The sequence below is a fragment of the Trichosurus vulpecula genome, chromosome 7 (genome assembly GCF_011100635.1).
Source record: "Trichosurus vulpecula isolate mTriVul1 chromosome 7, mTriVul1.pri, whole genome shotgun sequence".
Taxonomy (NCBI): domain Eukaryota; kingdom Metazoa; phylum Chordata; class Mammalia; order Diprotodontia; family Phalangeridae; genus Trichosurus; species Trichosurus vulpecula.
The window spans coordinates 19,925,070-19,950,413 of record NC_050579.1 but is presented as its reverse complement, the minus strand read 5'-3'; the positions used below and the strand labels follow the sequence as shown (position 1 = coordinate 19,950,413).

Genomic DNA, 25,344 nt, shown 5'->3' with positions numbered 1-25,344 from the left:
CCAGCTTTCCCCCTTCCACCAATAACATGAAATTCCCATGTTTCAGTCTTTAATAAGTAATGTATTTAATTCAACTTTACAGATCTGAGATAGGAAGCAATGTTCTGCATGAACGTCTTTCTGGCTGGATTCCATGGGGATACTGAAAATGGACATTGCAGACAAACATGTTACAAACCTCAAGCTGCATTTTCCTCTTCTCTGACTTATTTAAACAAAAGGCCCCTCAGGTCCCTCTCTGGAGCAGATAGTCCTTGTACAATCTGACGTCAGCAAGGCTGGAACCACCCAAACTCTCAAAATCCCTTATACATGGGAAATCTTGGAGCCTCATCACATATGCACAAGGCAGACAAGCCTTCTACAGATGAGAAGATAATGGAGATGGAAAAGCAGTAAGTGAAGCAAAGAATGAATCTGCCCTTGTTAGCAGAAGGCCCAGCGCTGCCTGGGCTTATAGCATTCCACTGAACCCAGGCTCCTGGGCCAGGAGCTCAGCCGTTTAACTCAGCCCTGCGAGTCAACGTTGCTGGGCTTCACCTCCAGCTCGTCCAAAGAGGGCCTGGGTACTCTGCAGGGAAAATCCCGCCTAGTCTTTTCAGGGACCATGAAGGAGGTCAGCCACTTTAAGATGAGAAGGCCTGGCCTGTATGGTGGTCACCAGCTTATAGAATGATATTGGATGGCTTTGTAAACTAGGGGGCAGTCCAAATCTTCTGAAGAAGTGAGGAATCTTTCTGAAAATACTTCTTCTTTTTTAGTGGATAGAAAAAAGGAGGGACAAAAATGATTACTCCCTGCAGGCAAAAAAAAAAAAATCCCAGAAGCAGCTGAAGGAAAATAGCCCCCTTTTAAATGACAGCTCAATTCAGAAACTGCACTGGGGAAAATGTGTGTATAAAACTCAATTACATATTTGAAAAGGGGGCGTGAGATGTTTGGAAAAACAACTGCTAATGGCCTCAGCCTCAGCAAACCCCAAACAAGCTAACCTTTTAAAAAAAAGAGTTAAAACACACACACAACTCAATCAAATACACACATTACAGAATGACGCACACTCGCCTGGCTTCTTTCTCCTTTACAATAGGACCCTTTGAGCCCTAATATGGCCCCAGAGCACCCCTTTAACAGCAAAATAAAAATAGCAAATCAAAAGAGCGCAGCAACCTTTTCAAACAGAAAGCTGCCAGGAGCTATATTTATCAAAGCCAATCTGTCCGCCTCGATTGGACTTTTCCTGCAAATTCTCTCTACCTGAGTCAGCGCAGGCACAGCCTGGCCTTTGGAGAGAAACTCCTCTGTCTCCCCATGACACAGGAATGAGTGCAGGTGGGAATGGATGCATTTTAGGGAGACATTTCAAACTGGGGGGGCCAGGCATGTTCCCCCCAAGAAAAATGGAATCTTTTTCTCAGGATCCCAGACTTTGCGCTGTTTGTTAGGAATTTTGGGGCCATCACCTCTAAGCTCCTCCCTTTACAGAAGAGGAAATGTGGGCCCCCAGAGGTGAACCAATTGGAAAGGCAAGCCCAGGGTCCTCCGGGTGAGGAGGCACAGAGGGGAGGTTGAAGCAGATCCTCCCAACATCGAGCCTGGCACTTTATCCACTCAAGGGCAAGGAAATTGATTTTGAAAGCAGGTATCAGGCAGGGACAAAATAACGGACACTGACATAGCCTTGGTCGCCGACGATAAGGCTCTGGCCGCAGACAGAGATAAGATGGAAGTCCCAAGCATCATGCAAAAGGCTGAAGAAAATTGGAAAAGCAACAGCGTAACACCAAAGGCTAAAGAAGCATCTAAGACGTCCCGGAGAAATGGGTAGTCCCAGGAACCCGCGAACAGAAAGCCAAGCCAAACCACGTGGGGATGGGGATGGCAGCTAGCCCACTCTGACCTCCCTCCTCTCCAAGGGGAATTCATACCCACCCCAGATGGACAAAACTGGGGGTGGCGAGGGGAAAATCTGCTGCTAAGGAGGCCACGAGTCCCAGAGTCTTCGTCTGGGAGGGCAGAGGCAAGCCTGGTCTGGTCTAGAGAGTGAATGCTGGTGGACACACTGCACAGGCAGCCGGGCTTTATTTTTGTCTTACTGAACTTGCTTCAGTCATGACTAAGATGTTTGTGTGGGAAATAACAAGTGCCCGGCATGCATGTATAATTCTAATGGGATAGCCTGGGCATAGTAATGCTAATGAGGCTTCCTTGTTCACCACCTGGCCTAGCCAGCTCCTCTACAAAAGCCACTAGATGGTCCTCAAGGACAGAACCTGCCCAGCAGCAGCAACCCCTGCTTAGGAGGGCGGTATGACCTTGAGAGGAGAGGAAGGAGCCCCTCACCCCTCCTTTTTGTTTTTCTACAAGCGGAAAATCCAAGGCTCGTCTTTGTGTTTCCAAAGGTAAATAATCTACCCCCGCAAATTGAATTCACTTCTTTGAAGGCTAAAGAGGCATTTTCATAGATGCCAGAATCATTCATTTCAGGCTGGAAGAAGCCTCAGAGGCCGATTAGATCCAACACCCTCATTTTACAGATGCGCAATGGAAAGCTCAGACACTTGAAGCCACTTGCCTATGGCCACACAGCTACCAGGTGTCAGAGGTGGGATTTGAACCTAGGTCTTGCCGACGCCCAGTCTCACACACTATCCAATAGGAGAAATGGACAGTTTTCTAGAAACTGTTTGCTTTGCTAATTGGGCAGAGAGGCAGGTGTAGAGGGAGAAACGTTGGCTGCAGTCAACTTAGAAGGATCCCCCAAGGCCTCCTTTATACCTGCTCCTTAAATGAAGAGAAAAATATCAGAAGGTGAATAGGCTTAATGCTCGACAGGCTCCTTTCTCCTCCACTCACCCCCCCTTCTCTTTGGTTTATTCCTGTTTTCAATCAATAACGGAACCTCCTGGAACAACGGGTTTTAAAAGTTAGAAAGTTCTCATGGCACAGGAGAATCCAGTCTGGAGGGTACGCACTCCCAGGCAGCTGCAAGGTTAAGTTCCTCACAATCAGGGACATCCCCACTGAGGATCATGGTCTCATGGTGACGGCCGTGTCTACCCGGCACTCAAACACCGAGGCAATAGGGATTCTGGTTTCTTTCCCGCACTTGTATTATAGTTCTCTGTATAGGTCTTGTGCATAAGGAGCTTCCATCCCACTGGACCGGGAACACTTCCAGGGAAAGGGGCTCCCTCGGCATCTGGCCTGGCGCTTGGCACATAAACTGAACTGGCCAGAGTTAGTTTGGCGAAAGTGGTGGACTTGTACGCCTTGATGGAGAGCGGCATTAATCAATGCATGATGTGGGTCAATAAGAATGCATTCACTCTCTTACAAGTTTACTGAATGAATGAGTAAGCATTTATTAATCATTATGTGCCAGGTACTGCACTAGGCCCGGAGAGTCACCTTCCAAAGGATGACCATCCCTGCGCCCAAAGAGCTTCCTTCTGACAGAGGGAGAGAATCCATATGGGGGAGTGGTGACTAGTGTTGGAATCTTGGCTGGGAGAGCTCAAAGGGATGAAGAGTTAGGCCACAGCCCATAACCGGCTGTACTCCCCACTATACTACAAGGATGGAGAAGAAATGGGCTGAGTTTTTGGCTGAAATGAATATTTTTGTAAACGCAGGTGATGAGCTCCCCATTTGCATCCTCTGCCGGATGCTGAGTCTGGGAAAGTCCACCTAGGCCTCAGCTCCTTCCCCACCGCCTGGAATGTTAAGAGCAAGCTGCATTGTTTCCTGCAGCTGGCCAAGAAGAAACCCCCCAGGGAGCTAACGCAACAAAGGTCCGCCGGTTCTTTTAAATCGGGCACGCTGGCTTACCTGGGACATCAATTAATCTCTTATAGACATTCAAGAAGGCTGCCTCGGCTTCTTTGCTTCTTTTACTCAGTGCATCAATCTAAAGGGGGCAAAGAGAAACAGCTCAGATGTCTGCAGGGAGTCACTGAAACATCACAACGCCACGACTCACAAATCAAACAGCCCGAGGGCCCCCACATGGCGATGGCACACTACAAACCTATAGCAATAATATTAATATTGGTAATAAAAATAACGTTGGGGTAAGCCAGTTGTTTCAGTCATGTCTGACTCTTTGCGACCCCATTTGGGGGTTTTCTTGGCAAAGACACTGGAGGGGTTTGCCACTTCCTTCTCTAGTTTATTTTACAGATGACGAAACTTAGGCGAACAAGGTGAAGTGACTTGTCCAGGGTCACGCAGCTAGTGTCTGAGACTGGATTTGAACTCAGGTCTTCCTGACTCCAGGATTGGTGCTCCGTTCACGCGCCAGGCATGGGGCTAAACACTTTTACAATGACTCTATCTTTTGATCCTCACAACAACCCTCGTCCGTTTCATAGACAAGGGAACTGAGGCAAACTGAGGTTAAGTGATTTATCCAAAGTCAGACAGCTAGTATCTGAGGCCAAATTTGAACTTGGGTCTTCCTCAGTCCAGGATCCCTGTTCCATGCACTGCACCACATAGCTGCCAAAACACCCAGAAGCAAACAAAATTTAAAGAGGTCCTTCTAGTTCAGGAGTAAGTTTTCCACTGGTTTAAAGAAGTTGGGCAAGTAAGGAGTAAGGAGCGGCATGATGCTGTGGTCAACACAGTGAATTAGCTGAAGGCCGGCCGCAAGCATGAGACTGTGTGTGGAGGGGACAGTACCCTGAATTTGGGGTCAGGAGACAAGGGTTCAAATGCTGCTTCCAACCCTGGGAGACCCTGGGAAGTGGCTTCCCTTTTCTGGGCTTCTGCTGCTTCATCAGTAAAACGTGAGTGACAGACTCTACGGGCTTTAAATGCTGGGATCCTATGAATGGGCGCCCTGAAGGCCTTCCCAGTGACAAATCCACCGGGATGACAACTGGGATCGGACTGCTCAGACCCGACCGAGCTTCTCTTCTGTCTTTGGCTGTCGTGAAGGATCCTTCCAGCTATACATCTCCATGGCTCTGTGACCATCATCTCAACTCCCTCCAGGCCCACAGAGCTGGAAGGGTCCCTGCGGCCAACTCGCCAGTTGTCTCTTTTGACAGCAATATGTGTGGCCCAGAGAGAACCCCAGTTCTCTAGCTGGAAGGGGTCTCATAGACCATCTAGTTCAGGCCCCTCACTTCACAGATCACAAAACTAAGGGTCACAGAAGGGAAATGGCCTACCCAAGGTCAAATAGTAAGTGTCAGAGGAAATTCTCTGGTTCCACAACCACAGGAAACTGAGGCAGAGGGCATCGTGACTCGTCTCATGTTATATTCAACCTGGAACAAACCCTTTTTCCAGGGACTGGACAGGCTACTTTTCATCCGCTAGATACCAAGATAGCTGGTTACTTTGAAAGCAGTGGTTCTCAATCCTTTAAAAAAATAGTAGTATAGCTTGTGGTAAAGCTTGTGGAACTTTCCCTTTAAATGAAACTCAAAAGCAATAAAAAAAATTTTAAAAGTTACTTTAATATCTACTATTAATGGTATTGAATAACATAACACTGACTTGGAAATTCAGACTAATTTTACCTAATAACATAGCTAATAAAATCTAATAATATATTAAATGAGGATGTGATTTTTGCTATCAAATGATTCAGATTTGAGAACAATATTGGATTACTTTAAAAATTTTTACTGCTACTTTTGGGACTTGGTAAATATTTGTTGTTTGGTTCAGTGATTTTTGCTTTTATATCGTAGTAATTTCTGGATAGGATGCCCTCATATGTGGAGATACACACCCATCCTCCAGGGAACCTTCCTTTTTTACTGAGTATACCTTAATTAGCATATTAGAAGGGTAAAGGAAATCATATCAACACATACAATGTGGGTTTCCCTCCAGTCCACGCAGCCCCCACTCTGGGCTTAGCAGCTAGGACAAACCCTACAAAATTCCCCTCCTTCCTGTGCCCATAAAGATCAAACGAGGTATTCAGCCTGGGGTGCTTCCTTTCAAGGAAACTGCTCCCTGAAAAAGCTCTCCCTTGTAGCAAAAAACAAAACCAAACAAAACACCAGTTAAGGAAAGTGGGCAGTAGATGCATCATTTCACCCCCGCAGTCCTCCGCCTCTCCAAGGTAAGAGAGGAGGTATCTCCTTTCAGTCTCAATCTCTAGTGTGGGGCCAAGATCAGTCACTCCAATTCAACAGCCCTCAGCTGCTTTCCAGCTTTGCTTTTTCCTTCCCTTTTCAAGACACTGTCTCTATGGTTGCCTTGGTTCTGCTTCTTTTATTCTGTATCAGTTCATTCATGTCTTCACACGATTCTCTGAATGTCTCTTGCCATCCTTTCTTAGGGTGCAGCCATCATTCCAGTTAGTCCACTCTACGCTACTCTCCAATCGCTGGGCATTCAGCTTCTTGCTGCCACAGAAAGGGCTGTCCTGAATATTTCATTGTCCCTGTTCCCAGAGGTGCTCTCTGGATCAGAGGGCATGTTACAGTTACTGTTCTCATGTAATTCCAAACCGTTATTCCGGAATGGGTGGACCACGTTACAGTCCTAACAGTGTTTTTGTCTTCCCCAGACCCTTTGCCATTGTCCACAGAGACAACTGATGGCTCAGGGGACAAAGTGCTGGGCCTGGAGTCAGAAAGACCTAAGGGCAAGTCTGGCCCTAGACACTTACTAGCTGTGTGCCTCTCCAGCCACTTAAGCACCGTCTGCCTCAGTTTCTAGCACTTACCTCCCAGGGTTGTCGGGAAGATCAACTAAGATGATATTTGTAAAGCACTCAGCACAGGGCCAGGCACACAGTAGGTACTACATAAATGTTTATTCCCTTCCCTTTTCCCTCGTTCATCTTTGCTGACCGGTTGGCTCCAAGGTGAAACCTTGAGCTGTTACTGCTTCTTAATATGAGTGATTTGGACCTTTCATCGGTTGCTGATACATTCTAATGCTTTTGAAAAGAGTTTATAGCCTTTGACCATGATGATGGATGAGAGAGCTTGTCCCATGAAATGTCTGACAACCATTTTCAACACCCCATTTGAGAGTCTTTGAGGGGACTGCTTCAGCTGACTCCATCTCCATTTACAACAACTAAGAATTTTGTTTTAAAACCCACTGTTTTGCTTGTAAATGCTCTTGTAAGTTTGCCAGAAACAAAGCATTGTGTGTGTGTGTGTGTGTGTGTGTGTGTATGTGTGTGTGTGTTTTAAATTTGTAACATTCCACATGAGTTTTGGGGGATTTCTGTAAGGAAAGCCAAATCACAGATAGCCGTTGTATGTTAATGTTTCTTCTGTGTTTGGGGCTTTGGACTCAAACACAATTTGTGGGTGTCTGTGTCACCATCAGCATCTCGGCCATGAATATCTGGTCTCCTCAAACTTCCCAATTCTGACCCATGATGGGAGTTGGCATAAAACAAGTTTATAATCAAGGGGGTAAACACTTCAATGTAGCTGATGTCCTGCTTTGCCAATCACCATCTTCACAACATTGAGAGGTCAGCAATAAGAATAGAGCTGGACACCATTTATCACACACACACATGACAGAGGCAAACAGACAAGGAATTGATTGGCACCCCCCATTATCGGGCACGTTCAGTGACTGATCGTTAATCGATGAGAAGCCGACTTTCTGGTCACCTCATTGATCTCAACTGTCTCCACAGCCTTTCCCCACCGGCTGAATGTACGCGTTGTAAGGCACTGCCACTGATGGCCAAGGGATGGCTCTACTACATGTGACTGCCGGACATTTCAGCTCAGCTCTTCCCAGGACCCCACGGGCTGCCTCCTGGAGCCCCAGGGCTGCATAGGCCTGCTTGAAAAATGCCCCTCGGGTGGCTCCCTACGCCTCCAACCAAGAAACAGGCTATGAGCTTAGAGAGCCTCGCATCCACGTCCAGAGCTCCTCTGATCACTGGCTGGGCCGATCACATTATCTGACTTACGTAACTGAATTGCTGAGTTTGTGGGGCATTTTTACAGGATGTGGTCGCTCCAAGCATGCAAGATTCTACATGTAGGGAGTTTGCATTTGCTCCGTAAAAGGACGTGAAATTACATATTCTTTTTGCCCCCCATGCCACATGCCCCCCCTCCCTGTGCATGGAATGATACTCTTTGTCTCCATCCTTATTAAAAAGGCATGAGGATAAATCTTAATTATAGTGCCTCTCCTCCGGACCTCAGTCAGAGCCATACGTAAGTGCCCGCGATGAGCTCAGCCTGTAACCCTTCAAAGGCTAGGAAAGAATGACTCAGGTTCTAGGACTGCTGGATCCCACATCTACACTGGAAGCCAAGCCTCTCACTTCACAGATGAGGAACCTGAGGCCCAGAGGTGTCCTTATGTGGGATTTGAACCCAGGACTTTTGGACCGAATCTAATCCTCTCTTGTACTACACGGGCTGCTTCTACAAAGCGCAGAATAACGAATGAGGAAATTCACTCTTGGGGCCCTAAATTCCCAGACGGGATACATTCCAACTTTGCAGGTCCATGGCAGGAATTTCCTTATTTCACAGGTAAAGCAAAGTGGGTACTAAGCATCCAAGGCAAGATCTGAACCCAGCTCACACCTCTCCTGTCAACTCCACAGCTGGCCTTCTTTGTATCGTAACAATTTTGTATCACAACAATTCTGATAGAAATATAGGCAAATAACAACGGGTAAAAAGGGATAAATGAGGACTCCAAACAAGGCTTTATGGGGAAAAAAAAAGGGAAGGGAAAGAAAACATCCCCTTAGGAGAAGCAGGGAGGACTTCCCAGAAGAGGCGGCAGCTAAGCTGAGTGTTGGAGGAAGGGAAGGAATTCAGGACCAGAAAGAGATCATGGCTTTGTGGGGTACAGAAAACACAACGAGGGGGAGCGAGGGAAATACCACTGGTGAGCCCGGGGCCTCCTCCATTTCCAAGCCCGGGTGTCCCGGCTCTTCAGGCAATGGGCAGGCGAGTGACCGTTAGGGAGCTCCATCAGGATGGGCAGAGACACAGCGAGGCTGAAGTCCTCAAGCGGCAACGTTTGGAATGTGGGGGTTTGCTTCCACCCCTCAACCCCCCATTTCAAGAGTCTAGTGGCCTCTGGGTTCATTCTGGAGCTGGGAATAGGAAGGCCAGGGTAAAAGCATAAATAAACCACAAGGCTTCTCGCAGGGAACTGGGCTTTTCAGGAGGATCTCCTAACTTGGGAGTTTAAATTAGAGACGAATATTTTGCCCATCGTGCCCACCCACTCACACCCTTGAAATAGTTTCAGGGAAGCAGCAAGGATGTATATATTTATCTAATGGGAGAATTTGCCAGAGCTTAAGCAGCAGCCCCAACTCCTGTTGAGCCCTTAGGGCCAAATTTGGCCTTTTCCTGTGTATCAAATCTGTGTCTGTCTTCTTAGAAGCTTCAAAATCAGGATTCGGCTAAATTAAGCAAAGCCTTTCTTTGACACAAGCTAACAAAAAATTGAGGGATGGATGAGTTAGCATATGCTTTTTTTTAGAGTTTGTATGTCATTAAGGCTGTACTCATAATTGGGAAGATGAAGAATATGCTTTTTCTTAATTAAAAATCAGTACAGAAATGAAATGTTCCTTCCTCAATACTTATTAGTTTAATACATTCTGAAATGAATGAGACTTGCAAATGTAGGAAGCTACATTTTTCTTCCCTCTAAAATGAAACGTCCTTTGGAAGCTTTCTCAGGCAAGCAAACGTCACCGAATCACAACGGACGATGCCCCGTGTCTCCCGCTGCAAAATCCCAAAGACCAAGTCTTTCTATCTCCGCCATCCTATTGGCGCAGTAATAAGCTCAGCCGGTCAGGTACAGATGGGAAATTGATGGGGGGCCAGGAAGAAAAGGATACTGAAGAGAAGGAAGTTCTGGAAAATAAAAATTGAAATACTGACATTTGCTTAAATCAGGATGAATGTTTGATGGATGGGATGGGACAGTCCTGGATCCACAATTTCGCTGGAATGGGGAACGCCCAATGAGGAAACTGTCTATACCAACAGAGATGATCGCCCTATTTTGAAATGTTATTATAAATCAAAGTTGCCTGAGGACATAGACAGTTTCCGTGGCTTTCCTGGGGTCACACAGCCGGAGGTGTTAGAGGGGAGACTTCCAGGTCTTTCCATTCCTATTCACCATGACACATTGCCTCTCATGAGTAATGGTGGGAGATGGAAAGCCCTGAGCCCCAGATAGGGCACGAGCTTACAAAGGGTTGGGCAAAGACCAGAGTCCCACAATCATGATTCAAGGCAGACGCAGGAGCCAATCCCACCCCTAAGAGAGAGGCATTAAACATCTCCTGAAAAGTCTGAGGTGCCCAGTGTGACTTTTTTTTTAAGCCATCTGTTCTTAGAAGCACAGCACAATAATTATAACTCAGACAGAAGAAGGGATGAGCCAATGGTTCCTCCCCTGTTCAGAGAGGTGGGGGAGTATGGATGTGGAACACAGCATATACCATTAGTGACAGCCGATGCATTGGCTTGTTTTACTGAATTGCTTTTCTCACTGTTTCTTTTTTATTTTTTATTTCTCAAGAAATGACTTATCAGAGAGGGGGAAGGGATGTATTTGGAAAAGATGACATAAAAACCAAAGATGTCAATAAAAATTAAAAATGTTCTTCAGTGGGGGAGGGAGAGAACAAATTAAATTAAATTTTTAAAAGAAGGGATGGGCTATCACAGAAAGGACCACTAGATTTGGAGTCGGGGCAACAGTGGGGACAGTGGAAAGAAGGTGACGGCAGATTCCAAGGACCTGGGATCAAAACCCTATGTAACCCTGAAGAAGCCATCTCTAACATCTCCGTCTCAGTTTCCTTTTCTGAGAAATGAGGAGGCTGCAGTAGGGTCTCTTCCACCTCTAGACGGATGATCTTAGGACACGGGTAGGAATTCTGTCTCTGCTACTCGCTCCCCATCTCTGGGACTCAGTTTCCTCTTGTGTTAGGTGAGGAGTCAGGGCAGTCAATCTCCAATGTTCTTTCTAACTCCGACATTCTCTGATCCTACAAGCCTCTGATCTATGACCCCATGAAAATAAGGAAGTAAACAGAACCATAAAATTTCGGAGCCTTGAGGGACATTAGAAATAACCTACTCAGAGCTTCCGGAAAGGGTCTGATTTGCTACCACAGCAAAAAGCTGATTTATAGGGCTGGAAATGGGAGACACAAGAACTATTGAAACTGCTGATAATTTGCCGTAGGGGACAGCGCACAGGCCAGAATGCAAGGGGAGAACTCCTAACGTTCTCTTGGCTGAGGCTGTTGGTGGCAATGGACTGGTTTCCTTTGGATGTACAACGGCAATTCTCAGGGAGGAAGCCAGCTAAAGCTGACTGAACCACGGATTTTTCTTTTTGGTGGGAAAGCAGAAAGGGGTGAGCCCGATAATATACCTTGTCATTTATATGAAAAGTAGATTGGGCTGGGAGTCACCAAGACCAGGGTTTGAGTCTTACCTCTGAGACGGAGTGGCCTTGTGACCCTGGGCCAGCTTCTTAACCTCTCAGGGCCCCAAGCGTGCCAAGACGGAGAGATGGAAGGGAGCTTTAGGTCTGCATTAGCAATTGCAGGAAAACTGCAAGCAATTTTCACTTAGGGTTCTCCCCGCGGTGATAAAATCACGTCTTAGGAGACCACCCAAGAAAAATGACAAAAATGTTTACATCTCCCCCAACAGAACATAAGCTACTGGAGGGCAGCAGATGCTTGGAGTCTGTTTTTGTGTGCCCAGTACCTGGCACATGGTATACTAGGCCCTTAAAAATGTAGAACATTGACTGATAACATGAGCCATCTCATAGGATTCTTTGAGACAGGGAGCACAATTATCATCCACCTGCTTTACAGATGGGGAAACTGAGGCTCACAAGTGAAGGAATGGAGGATCATCAGAATAAAGAGCTGGAAGAGACCACAGAAGCCATAGGGCCCAGAGTGCAGGGCTTGTAGTCAGGAAGACCTGAGTTCAAATCCAACCTCAGACGTGTACTAGCTAGCTGAGCCTGGTCCCTCCTGCCCCCCCCTGCAGATTTCCCTTTACCCCCACCCCTACACAGACTCAACACCAGTAACTGGCCCCAGGCGGCAACCTGAAGACCCGAGGGCTTGGCTCTCGCTGAGCAGAGGCCAAGGCAAAGGCTGACACTTGGAACCCATCCATCCACGGGCTGTGGCTTAGATTCTCTCTTGCCCCCTCATAGGAAACTGGGGGGACAACATGACTCTCCCAGGTAAGACCAGGGGATGCCCTGGTTCTTTGCTTTATGTTCCCCAACAGGCTCCACCCCCCAATGTACCGGGCCTTCTGATTGGTGGAAGTCCATGGGCTGGGCTGGGCTGGGTGGTCATCTGGGCTTCTGCCTTTTTAGCAAAGTGAGCTCAGACAAGAGGGCCTTTTCTATTGGTGTGGCGCTTTTACCATTTGTTTGAAAGATATTTTAAAATCACCTTTCTCATTGGCCTCTGATGCTCATTACCTGAGAGGCTGTTGGCAAATCTCCCATCTGTAAAACGAAGGGGTTTGGACCTGGAGGCTTCTGGGATCCCTTGTAGCTCCAGGTTCTCGAGATGAGCACCCCCACAACGGCCTGACTTAAGTGGGGTCAGGACTTCGGTCCTTCTTGGACAGATAAGAAGCATGACAAACATGATAAAAAAGATAAAGTCCACATATCTTCAGACCAGGGGTGGTGAAGCTGTGGCCTCGATTTAGATTTAGACCTTTAAGGTTTGCAAAATGCTTAACGTATTTTCTCATAGGATCCTCAAAGCCCCCATGAGGAAGGGGCTGTCACTACTCCCAAATGACAGATAAGGAACCTGAAGCTCAGAGGCCTGAAGGACAGGCCCAGGCTCACACAGGCTGGTCTCTGCTCTGCGGCGCTCCCACTCACTGAGGAAGGCTCAAAAAGGTCGGCATCAGAGGGATAATTAGAATCCAGGCCTTCTCGCTCCTTGGCAGGGCTCTACCCACCACACCACCCTACTGACCAGCACCACAGAGGCTGCCACTGACAGCCATCATCTCTATCCAAGAGAGCCCAGAACACTGGATCGTTGAAGCCCGCAGACAATGGGGGGCGATTACGAACCGATGTAACATCAGGGGAATAAAGTTTAGGAAGAAGAAACAAGGACCACCAGGCCCAAGAAACAAGGAGTTGTCATATCCCATAAAGAAAAGGATTTCCAGGTCTGTAATTCTAGAGGTCTTGGGGGGCCACGACCAGAAGAGACTGAGGATGCTGTCTAGTCCAAACACTGCCACCCGTTTTATAGATGTGGAAACCAAGGCCCAATGAGGTGAAATCATAGGATCATAGATCTACGGCCAGACAGACTCAGAGGACACGGAGCTCTGCCCCTTCACTCACTGCCCAAAGTCACTATCTCTATGGGACATCCAGGGGTCAGTCACTGGCTGAACCTCTCAGCCCTGGGCAGCACCTTCACTGCAGCTTCCTGGGCAAGAATAAGACTTTGACCTCTAAAAGCTCCAAGTCTATAGAGTTGCATTTCATCCAATTTGGAGATGCTGTCCCTCCCTCTGATCACTTAAAATTTTTGTGGCTCAAGTCCACAATTTCATTAGTAGGACAAACTCCTAATAGGTAAAATCCTTCTCCCATGTAGATCTGCACCCACTCTGCAGCCGGAGATCTCGAGGCAGGGGGCAGGGAGAGGGAGGGGGCACTTCTGCCTGGGCACTGAGGCCAGTGCATGTCTGGGACAAGACTTGAACCCACATCCCTAACTCCAAGACCAGCTCTCTCCCCACTATACCATGCTGCCTTCTCCACTAAAATAGGCATGTTGTGAAACCCAGGGCGAAATACTTTAAAATGTCATTTGACTTACTCAGAGCTGGCAAGGAGGGGGAGAGGGAGGGCAGTATGTTTTCAGTTAAATCTGGATCTTATGATTCCACAGGTTAATTTTAAATGTGACTTTATTAAAAAAAAAAAAAACAACTGATAACCAGAGCTGGAATCATTGTTTAATTCATAAATCCAGACTTTAAAGAGGCATAAATATATTCGGATAAAAGCTTTCTATATACCTATACAGTCCTGGCATGTTCCCCACGATCAGTCCACAGGGGCAGTATCTGATTTTTAAGTACTAGAGAGCCACATTGTGTCTCCAGGGATGATCATAGAACAAGTGGAATTTCCAGTGGTGAGGGGGAAACATTGCTTCTTTTTCCATATGTCGCTATCAAACCCAGACCAAAGCCAAAAACCTTAAGTCCTTTGGGGTGGAGATGGCTTACATATCACTTCAAGCATCCTAATGCTGCCAGTGTATTATGGAGTGGCCCACCAACCTTCAGCCAGGGAGGTTACCAGCTAATGACTGAAGAACAAATATAAACCATTAAGAGACTTCTCCAATCAATGTGCTTTGGGACCCGAGGCCAAAAAAGGCCAGCAAATCATACAGTGATGGGACAGAATCATTTTGTCTGCACTTGATGTCTGGCTGCCAGGTCTGATTTAAAGAGCCACATGGTATACCAGAAGTCAAGAGAATCTTAAGAGTTAAGTCCAGATGAGATCAGAGCCCAGACCAAAGTCCCCAGTTCTAATTTTATCTGAGCACGGCCATGTAAAAAGAACAGACATTTTCTGGACAAAAACAAAAACAGCAGTGACCAAGCCCAGTATTTCTCCCAGCTAGTGCATGGATACAATTCTTGGCAGAGTATTCCAGTTATGAAGAGATAACTTGATATCGCTGTGGAATATTATGACTCTTCAAAAGATCACTGGAACCACAGGGAAATAAGAAACAGTAGGAAGAAAACCAGGGTGGGAGTGAGCCCTCCTTCTGCCTTCCAAGGTTAAGGTTTTCTGTTTTCTTTTCTGGTTTTTGTGATCTCTTATGCCCGGCTCAAAGTTCACACTAAAAGAACCGGCTCCATGCCGTTTTTTAGCCTTGGATAGCCTACTAAGACTCCCAAGATCTGTAATCCCTTTTCTCTAACTGAGATGAATGTACAATTGACAGATGCCAGCGTCCAAGATTAAGTATCTCAATTTAAACACACCACGCGGCATAGCACTCAAATTTAGCAACAGTTCTCACGGAAATTGGTACCCCACCCTCCACCTGCCCACTGGCAACCATTTATAGGAACAGAATGTGACCCACTGATTTGGACGGATCATCAACTATTGGGGTGACTAACAATGAATAGTCATCAAGAACTAGGAAGCCAGGGTTAGTTATTATTTGGACAGTGGAGGAAGCAAAGTCCCTACTGTCTAGGAACGTACAAAAACAGACCCCCAAAAGTCCACAGAGATCTAAGGGCCACTGGATGAGCAAGTGAGAGCTACAAGACAGACCATCTGGTCCAACCAGGAAACTGAGGAAACTGAGGCCAAGAGATCAGAATTGATTTGTGTAAAGTCACAGAGGTACTGTGGCAATAGTGAGATCTGAACCCAGGTCCACTGACTCCTTCAACTATACCAGCAATTCTCAGTGTGGTCTGCAGACACCCGGGGGTCTCCAAAAGCCTTTCAGGGAATCCGAGGTCAAATCTATTTCCATAACAACATTAAACCATGACTTGCCTATTAAAATACTCCTTTTTCCAACTACCTATCGGTATGAGGCCAGATCCCTTCATACTTCAACCAAAACAACAAATCACAACAGACTGAATGCAGAAGCTGACATGAGAATCCAGCTGTCTTCTATTAGGTAGACATTAAAGGGATCTGCAAAAATATGTCAAATAATACTACTTTTCTCAATATTTTATTTTTGTTTCAGAAAATAGTCATTTTTTTCATAAAAATATTTGTTAACATGTGATGGGTTCATGAGTATTATTTAAGTGAATTGGTAATTTTAAAACAATGATCAGTTTTAATTTCTAATACTGCAAATACTCTAGCCTACATAGAGAAAGGTTCTTTGGGCTCAGCGATAATTTTCATGAGTATAAAGGGGTCTTCAATAATTTTTAAGAATGGCTAGGAGTCCAAAGTTTGCAAGCCACTGCACTGCATTGTGGGGGCTCTCCTCCCTTCCTTCCTTCTCTGGGTTTTTTTTCCTTCAGTAATCCCAGTTTAGATGGAAGGGGCAAGGGAAGAAGAAAGGAGCAAAGGGAAAAGAAGAAGAACTAGTTATATTTCAAAGAGTAAAGAGGCAACACCGATTTTCCCCCTTGAAATATATGTTCCCCGAAGGCAGGATGGCATTCCTTTTGTCTTTGTATCTCCAGCACATAGAGCAGCAACTGGCCCCATGAGGCACTTTATAGATGTTTGCCTTGCTGACTGACTCACTGTGGATAGATAGGCCAGCTTGGATGTCAGATGGTCTACTGAATGGAGGGTCGTGGTTTGGTTCAGTTCTAACAAGAAAGGAATAGGAGGGATGGGGAAAGAGGAGGAGAATTCGACTGGATTGTTGAGGGGGTGGGCAGTGATGTAATGGGGGTCTCCATCTACTGTCAGGAGGGGCTGTCAGCTGAGAGCCTGGAGCCCCTGCTATCATCTCTCAGTCCTCCCTTTTTGACTCCAATACTTTCATACGTGCAGAAGCAGCATTCTCCCTTTAAAAATCTGGCCCTTGGCACCCATTTTTCTTACAAAAAGACTTTATTAGATTAATGGAGCATTGGTAATATCTAATTAACAGCAAGATTGAGTTTTTCAATGGGAAGGGAGCTCTGCAGAAAGAAATGGCCCTCATATAATGACACCTACATATGAGAATTCCACTGTCTTAGAATAAATCGGAGCCCACGGCAGGTATGGCGGCTTTGGCCTGCGGCTACTGGGGAAAGGTCCCTGCTTAAAGACATTAGATATCTTTGCTATGAGACCTTAAGAGTACATGTGAACCAGGCCAAGGAAAGGCAGTGATGGGGCAGGTCAAGAACAGAGTGAAGGGGCTTTGGCCTGGTTTATAAGCCTCAGATGATAAACTGCTGTCCACACGCCTCATTTCCTGCATGGTTTGGAAGAGGCCTGGGCCTAGACACAACCATTCCAATTCAGCTAAGATGCTTTCTGGCTCGCTCTGCTCTTCTTCCCCCAGAATGGTCCTTGCCTTCCATCGAGGCCTCCCCCCCGCCAGAGGCCCAGCATAGCTCAGAGGGGCCTATCAGGGATCGTGATGGATCCATGAGGACCACAAGCATCATCACTGCAGTGATGCTCAAGGCACCAGCCATCCAGGCTTGCCCTATGACCACCGGCACCTGTCGGGAAGCAGAAAAATGCTGACTTGACCCAGAGCCCCACATTCAAAGCCCACCTTTGCCGCTTACTATCTGAGAGATGTTGGGCAAGTCACTTAAACCTCTGTGGGCCTCAGTTTACTCATCTGTAAAACCAGGGGTTTGGCCTCGAAGGCTATGAGGTCCCTTCCAGGTGCTGGACATGGAGTTAGGAAGACCTGAGTTTGGATCCTGTCTAAGATAATTACTGTATGACTCTGGGCAAGTCACTTAACCCTCCCAGGCACAGTTTCCTTCTCTATAATGTGGGGATAATACCAGCACCTACCTCCCAGGGTTGTCTTAAGGATCAAATGGATATAAAGCAGTCTGCGAACCTGGAAGCACTCTATATATGTGAGCAATCCTGTTATCATTAGGCTGGGATCCTGGGAACAGAAGGGCCTCTGAGGTCCCCTCAGCTCTTGTGTCTGTGACCCTAAAACATCACTTACTCTCTAAGGGCAGTTTTGCTCCTTTCCTTCTGGCCCTCCGCACATCCTTGCCAGCTTCTCTGCCTGGTCATGGCTCCCCTGGGCACCCAACATCACCTTCTTACTGACATTCTAGGTGTCTGTGACCTGCTCTCATCTCTCCTCAACATTGCCTTCTTGAACCACGTACCAAGCACAAACCTGTTCATGCTTAAGGCATTTATTTATTAAATGGAACTGCAAAATGGCAAACATTTTCATCTGGCTTTCACAATGAGAAATAGATGAATTAACCAACAAGTACACATTACACACACACACACACACACATATATAACTGTATACACACAGAAAGTTATACATATAGATAGATATGTATGTGGGGGAGGGGGCAGGGGGTGGTCTATAGAGAGAAACCAACAAGGATGGCGCAGGTCACCAGGCTCCCTTGGAGCCACGAGTCTTATTAAGATCTGGTTAACATACTCAGCTCTGGGCAGCACATTTGAGGAGGGTCCAGAGGAGGGTGACCCAGATGGGGAAGGTCAAGTTCAGACCAGATGAAATAAAGGAATGGTTGGTCTGGAGGAAAGAAGGCTGTCTTCGCATCCTCAAAGGGTGGGCATGCAAAGAGGGATTCTCCAGGTTCTGGAAGGCCCCGGCGGCAGACCCAGGAGGCCTGGGGGGCAGACACAGAGAGGCTGACTTCAGCTCATGGGCCCACAGAAACCTTAAAGCCTTGTGCTGCAGGGACGGATCTGGCTGGAGTCGCTCATGGAAAGGAGAGCCACCGGGTGAGACTGCACTCGACAAGAAGGGAATGGAAGTAGCCCTGGGCAGCCGGTGCCAAAGGGGCCAAATGTGGATAGATCCAGGAAGTAAGCAGAGGCTGGGGTAAGCACCTGTGGGCTCACACCATCCCAGCAGGTGGCAAGTGCAACGAGCCTACCTGGCAGCTGGGCTCAAATGCCACCTCTGGCACTCTCTGTCATCCCCGGGCCTCAGCGTCCTTTGCCGTAAAACAGGGACTGGACAAGCTGACCTCAGAAGGCCTTAGCAGCATTAGCTCCAGGGTCCCAAGTTCCCCCACACGACCCAGACACTCGGATTTTTGTGAGCAGCTGGATGACCCGGAAAGAAAGCCTCCTAAGCCAGACCAAAAATCTGTTACGTCCCTGGTAAAGGCAGTAAACAGAATCTGCCCTTCAGAGGCCTGTCTGGGCTGCTCGGCGTCTGACACCAGGGCTCTGACAGGCCAGCAAAATTAAAACAAATCGTGTTCTCGCATGCCTTGGTTCACGCGGCAAACACCCAAGAAGCCCACTGTCAGTAACCGAGAGGATGTTAGAAATAATTATCTACGGAAAATATTAGATTTGCTGTGGACTGTTCATTACCCACAATGGTTTAATAGGCCTTTTATTGAATCGCTGCAGAGCTCTGGGCCTAAATCAATGCGGTGTGAGCTCGGAATTTTGATGTATGCTGTTGACTTCCAAAACACAGAGCAATTTGTAATCGCTTTGGCTCACTGTTGTTTTCAAAGCTCCTGCTACATCACAAGCATTTATTTCTGACCACAAAATTACATTTATTCAACAGAAAGCAGCTCAGGGTCTTTAAGAGGTTAACTTCTGGAGGGCTTGGCTGCTCTCCAGGCCTGGGCGAGGAGCTGCACTCATGTACGGGCCGTGCACGGCGGCACCCCCGGGCTGGCCGTGATTAATAGACTGCTGAATGCACTCTTCCCCGCGTGCACACACTCTTCATTGCTGAGCTTCCATAGATCATGGACTTATCCTCCAAATATCTGACTGAAATTGAATTTGGCTTCTCTCTCAACCGTTCACTTCCTCTGTTATGCAAGGTTATATCCTTTTCTGCATGAACAGAACCAAACCAGCTGCAACTTGGGAGAAGAAAATGTGTTTTCAATTATGAAGCTGGCCTGCATGCTGAACCACAGATCTACTGCTCCCCTAATTGAGCCATCATGGAGCAAACCTACAGTAAGAAACTGTATTAATTAGGCCTTTGAATTGACTGTAAGGAAATTTACACACACACACACACACACACATACACCAGAACCCAAAAACTTATTTGTGCCAAGCTTGGAGCAAAAGCGAGGTACAGCCTGGGGAAGGGGCTGCCCGGCCTGCTCCTCTGCCTCTCCCACAATTCAACAGGAGCACAAGCAAGGTGACACGATCACAGAACCAAAGACCAAGAGCTGGAATCGATTAGTAATCAGCAAGTATTTGTTGAGCACCTACTATGTGCTAGGCACTGTACTAAGCCCTAGAGATAAAAAGGCAAGATTGTCAGGAGGCCTCCTAGAGACTGTGGTGGAACCGTTTTTGTCGTTCAGGCGTTTCTGGTTATGTCTCACTCCTGGCGATCCCATTTGGGGTTTTCTGGGCAGAGATGGTGGAGTGATTTGCCATTTCCTTCTCCAGCTCATTTTGCAGATAAAGAAACTGAGGCAAACAGGGTAAAGTGACTTGCTCAGAGTCACACAGCTAGAAAGTGTCCGAGGCTGCATTTGAACTCATGAAGTTGCAGCTTCCTGACTCCAGGCCTGGCGCTCTGTCACTATCGCGCCCCCTAGTGGCCTCTAAATTTTCCTCACCGTGGGGCTCTATCTGTGCCAAGCACTATGCCAAATGCTGGGAGCAGTAAGACAAGACTGCCAGAACCCGTGGTCCTTATGAGTACAGCCTGTGTCTGCATTTTCACCCCAGTGCTTGGCACATAGAAGGTGTTAAAAGCTTACTAAGTCAAAGATACAAGGGAGACCACTGTCATACCCTGAAGGAAGCCGGTCCAAACCCCTTATTTTACAGATAAGGAAACTGAGGCCAAGGAGGGTTAAGTGACTTGTGCCCAAGGTCACACAGGTACGAATCTCTTATTGAACTGACTTAAACAAAGGTTTCCTAATGGCCTCCTATGTGCGAAGCAGAACTAGGCCCCACGGAAAACAGAAGGAAGTTTGAGGTGCCATGCCTGCCCTAAGAAAGGTGAGACTGGGCACCTGAGTGCGATGAGTGGCTGTTCTGAGGGATCATGGGAGGGAGAGAGAACTTCTGGCAGCACCCAGGGGGCTTCAAGGATGGGGAGGCAGGAGCTGTGTGTGAAAGGTCAGGAAGCCCCGAGTGAACAGAGGCAGCCACTAAGACAGGAGATGGGGAGGCTAGGGGTGCAGGAAGCAGCATCACAGCTGGGGCGAGTGGCGGCCTCTTGGGGCCTCCTATTTCCCCACCGGTGAAACGAGGGAGCTGGAGACTGTGGTTTCTAAGGTTCCTGTCAAGTCTACACCTGGGATCGTCTGCCACGGTCATCCAGGTTCATGGGCTCCTCCTCTCCCATCAGTTTTCTTTGGCTGTTTCCCCCCTTCCTTCCACATTTCAGGGTATTTTGCCTTTATATCATCCATGTTTCCACACACACACACACACACACACACACACACACACACACACCAGCCATGGGATCAGATCTATTTACTTTGAACTTTATGAATTCTATTTTCTCTCTTAGGGCCTCAGTTTCCTCATCTGCAGGATGAGGGGGCGAGATCCAGAGCTATGACCCCGTGAGATTTTGGAGCTAAGAGTCTGGACTTTGTCCTGTAAAAACAGAATATCGGTCTCAGAAGAGATTCTAGGAAATGACCTAAGACAAAGCTCTCATCAAAAGCCCATCAGAGAAGAAAGTTATCCAGGCTCTGATGAAAGCAATTCAGGTGACAGGACCTCACCACTTCACCAAAACACTGCGCTTCTGAGCAATTCTAACTGTTACAAAGTACTCCCAGTATAGCATGCCCATCTCGCTCCTAAAATGTGACCCTCGGAAAGGAACCTAATATTAGATACAATATGACCAGTGACCCGAGCCTACTTACCTGCCTTCCTTTCTGTCATTAACACCAGAAGGACCAGATGTATGAATAAATATTGTAGTATAATTTATACTTTCAAATAAAACATTTCACCTATTTCTGTTTTCTTTGCATTGTGAAGAAAAAAAAAATTGAATTCCATGGCAATTGACGCTCCCGGTCCTTTAGGAGATCCTCTGGTTCTGTCACTTCTACAGCTGACATTCCTTTTTCCATAGTGGTATCACATTGGTGATTAATACTGAGTTTGCAGTCAACTGAAATCCCTACATAATTTTTTCCCAGATTCTCCCACTACACTTCTATCTAATTTAACAGGCATTTCTTCAGCACCTGCTCTATGTCAGGTGCTCAGGTGCTTGTAATCCCACAGATGGTGGCTTTAAAAGTAGCAGAGGGAAGGAACCTGGGAGTTAGAAAAATCTAAATTTAAATTCTGCCCTGTGTGACCTTGGACAAGTTACTTTATTTCTCTGGTCCTATGTATCCCCACCTGTATAATTAGGGGACCGGACTTCTTGGCCTCTAAGCTTCTTCAGGCTCTATATCTATGATCCCAAGACTCAGAAGAACAAGGGAGCTGATCTGCTAGGATCTCACTTCTGTGGCTGGCATTTTGTGAAATGGAGGGCTTTGTGTTTGTCCCGGAGAAATTTCCTCTCGTTAATCCTGGCTCATGCTTCGTATTTGTGAAATACTGGTTTGTTTGGAAATATCTGAAAATACCTCAGTGAAATACTGGGATAGTTGTGAATACTGATAGGCCTTCCAGCTTTGGGACAACTAAAAATTTGAGAAACACACATCCTCTATCTTCATGCATGCTAATTTAATAGAAATGTTGGAAAGAATAGAGCTCGGAATCAATATAGACCTTTGTTGGCAAAGAAAACAAAACAAAACCGAAAAGCAAAGAGTCGATGTTGGAGGGGCTGTGGGAAGACAGGCACGCTAATACGCTATTGGTAAAACTGTCAATTAGATCAACAATTCTAGAAGCAAACTTGAAGTTACATAGGAAAAGCAATTAAAGCTCTCATTCCTTCTGACCCAGCCATCCAATACCCTACAGAAGTCAGGGGAGTGTGGATGACAAAATATTCATCGAGCAGCACTCTTTAGTAGCTAACTCTGGAGGCAAAGCGGGTGCTCACAACTTGGGGAATGGAAGAAAAGACTGTGCTAAGTGAAGCCAGCAGACTGTCAGCGTGCCATGGGAAATGATGACGAGGAGGATTTCGGAGAAACCAGCCAAGGCTTGTCCAAAGTGATGCCGAGCAGAGGAAGCAGAACCAAGAGGAGGAGACACACGATGATGAGGAGAATAGAAGTGAAAAAGTGAAAAAGAAAACCAACCTGACCAAGAATGAGTGCTAATGAACAATCCTGTCTCCAGAGAATAAAGGACACGGCGTGCATCTCTCCGTCAGTAGGACAGTGAGAGACAACCGGGACAGGGTGGCACGGGCTTGGTCACACTGTCCGTCTTTTCTGGAATCCTGGCCTTCTCCACGCCCTCCTTTGTTAAGGATGGGGCATCTGTGGGGCTCCAGTTTGCTAGTATATCTTCCATTCTTGAATTCCCAAAGACAGAGCTGCACTGGTGATTCCTGAAAATGCCTTTTAATTCCCTAGAATATAATTCATTTGGGTCTCGACAATTCATTTAAAGGAGATAATGTTAGGGCTGAGGGCAAAAACACTCACTAGCCTCGGTGAGAGGAAGCAGGGCTGGTGTACTCCTGTCCCCTGCCCTAGAGCCTGAGGTCTGGGGGATGTCTAGACTACCCCCTCCCCATTCCCTCCTCGGGAAGGATTCCAGTGCTGCCTGCCAGGAGAACGTGCCCCACCCCACCTCGAGCCCACAGAAGGCTAACAAGAGTTGCTCCCAAGGGCCTGGCAGGCTGTCAAGAAGACTCTCCACAACAAAATGTCATTGGTACGGCATGCTCGAAGCTTGCCTGTCTCCAGATGACTTGGCTCCTGCCTCGTTATTCCCGACTCACCTTGGAGCTATATCTGCCCATTCCAACCTGTTGGCTGCAAACCCTCCTCTGTCTTGACATGGGCTCTTGGGTCGCGTCTCTACTCCTACTCCTGCATTCTGGTAGGCCAGGATCAGGCTCAATCCCAAGGATCCTGACGCTGCTGTCATTAAGGGATCCTACAGTACTACCCATGAGGCAAATGTGACCTAGCTCACAAGTCCAACTGAGGTTCTGGATGAAACTAGGACCCCCTTGCCAACTCAAGCTTCAAATCTATCTGAACCATGTTTGGCTCACCCTTTGTAGAAGGGAGTTTGTTGACAGAGAAGGCCAGGTGCTCGTATCAACCTATATGAATTCCACTTTGCTAAGGTTTGGGAGAGAAGTCACTTCTCCTCCCTGGGCCTCCTCAAGCACTAAATGGCTAAGGTCCCTTCCCACATCAGGGCTAAGATCTAATGACCACTGATGTTTTACATGTCTGAGCTCCTATGACATGAGGAGGTTGGCTGGCATGGCCTCCTCATCCTCCAACCCTAGGTTACTGACTCTCTGAGCCTCAGTTATCTGACCTGTAAAACCAGGGGATCAGATCGGACAGCCTAAGACTCTTCCCGGCTCCTGACCCACAATCCTAGATCTGACCATGTCTAGAATTCCCTTTGTCAACTGTGGCAAACTCAAAGATGCCAGAAGTCATCTTCTCCCAAAGCTGCCAATACTTCTACATAGATCAGCAATTAATTCTGATCCAAAACTATGAATAGAAACAAGGAAAGGAGGAAGAGATGCTGCTTGGGCAGGAGGAGAAAAGATTAAGAACTCAGGCATAGTAAGCCTATAGGGAAAATAATCAATATAAGCAAAGTCCTACAGTCAGTTGGAAAAACAAATCACCCCCAAAATACATTATTCAAATGGTGGTGATGAATTTCTATCCTGGGTCTGTTGGACCTCCAGGACTCACAGAGAAGAGACTACTCCCAAAAGGGATGTACTGTCAGAAACCCGACGGAAGAAACAAATGCCCCAAATCCTAGCCCAGGCTCCTTTGAAAGAGGGGCAGAAAGATGGAGAAGCATCATTAGAGAAGTAGCCACGAGTGCCGTGTACATGCTGTCATGCGTGGCTAGCCACAAGACTGCTATCACAATGTTAAGATTAGCAAGACCACCATGACATGAGGCCGCCAGCCAAAGGTTCAGGGATTGCAGACAACTGTTTGCCCCTTTCCTAGGATAGGATCACAGATCTAAACTGAGGGGGACCTTAGGGGCCAGTGAGGACAGCCCCTTCATTTATAGACAGGCAATGAGGCCTAGGGACCTTAAGGGGCATACCAGGCTAGGGCTTGCTTCCTCTCCCTATCAAACAGCCTCTGAAGGAGTTTTCACCACTGGTAAAGTGAGGCCCCACTAAGGAACAGAAATGCTAACCAGGCAGCAGACACTCACTACACACCTGTCCAGAGCCCAAGAGGCGGCAAGTGTCTGCCAGGGGGCTCAAGGCAGAGCCAGGCCCTTCATCCAAGCAGCCTAGCTATGATGGCCCCTCCTCAGGACTCATGCTTATCCTTAAGGGAGACACCAGATGTGTCAAGGACACTCGACTCCTGAGCAAAGTTTAGGTGTGTTTATCTGGCCAGCATGTTTTTAAACGGCTAAAATACCTGGCTTTTTAAAATTTAGTCTCCTAGCTATAGCACCAGAGGAAAGGCCCTTGTTGGGAGGTTTCTAGTCGTAGTGGTGGTGGTGTGGGAGGGGAGACTGTGTGCTGGTTCTGGC

General features: G+C 47.1%; 1 protein-coding gene across 1 annotated transcript in view; it reads right to left on the bottom strand.

Annotated features, from left to right (window-relative positions):
- CUX1 (cut like homeobox 1) overlaps nt 1–25,344 on the bottom strand; it is a 347,958-nt gene that overhangs the window by 130,722 nt on the left and 191,892 nt on the right. Inside the window, exon 4 of the mRNA XM_036768125.1 lies at nt 3,832–3,910. Within this exon, the coding sequence (XP_036624020.1) occupies nt 3,832–3,910 (79 nt within the window). The remainder of the gene's footprint in view (nt 1–3,831; nt 3,911–25,344) is intronic.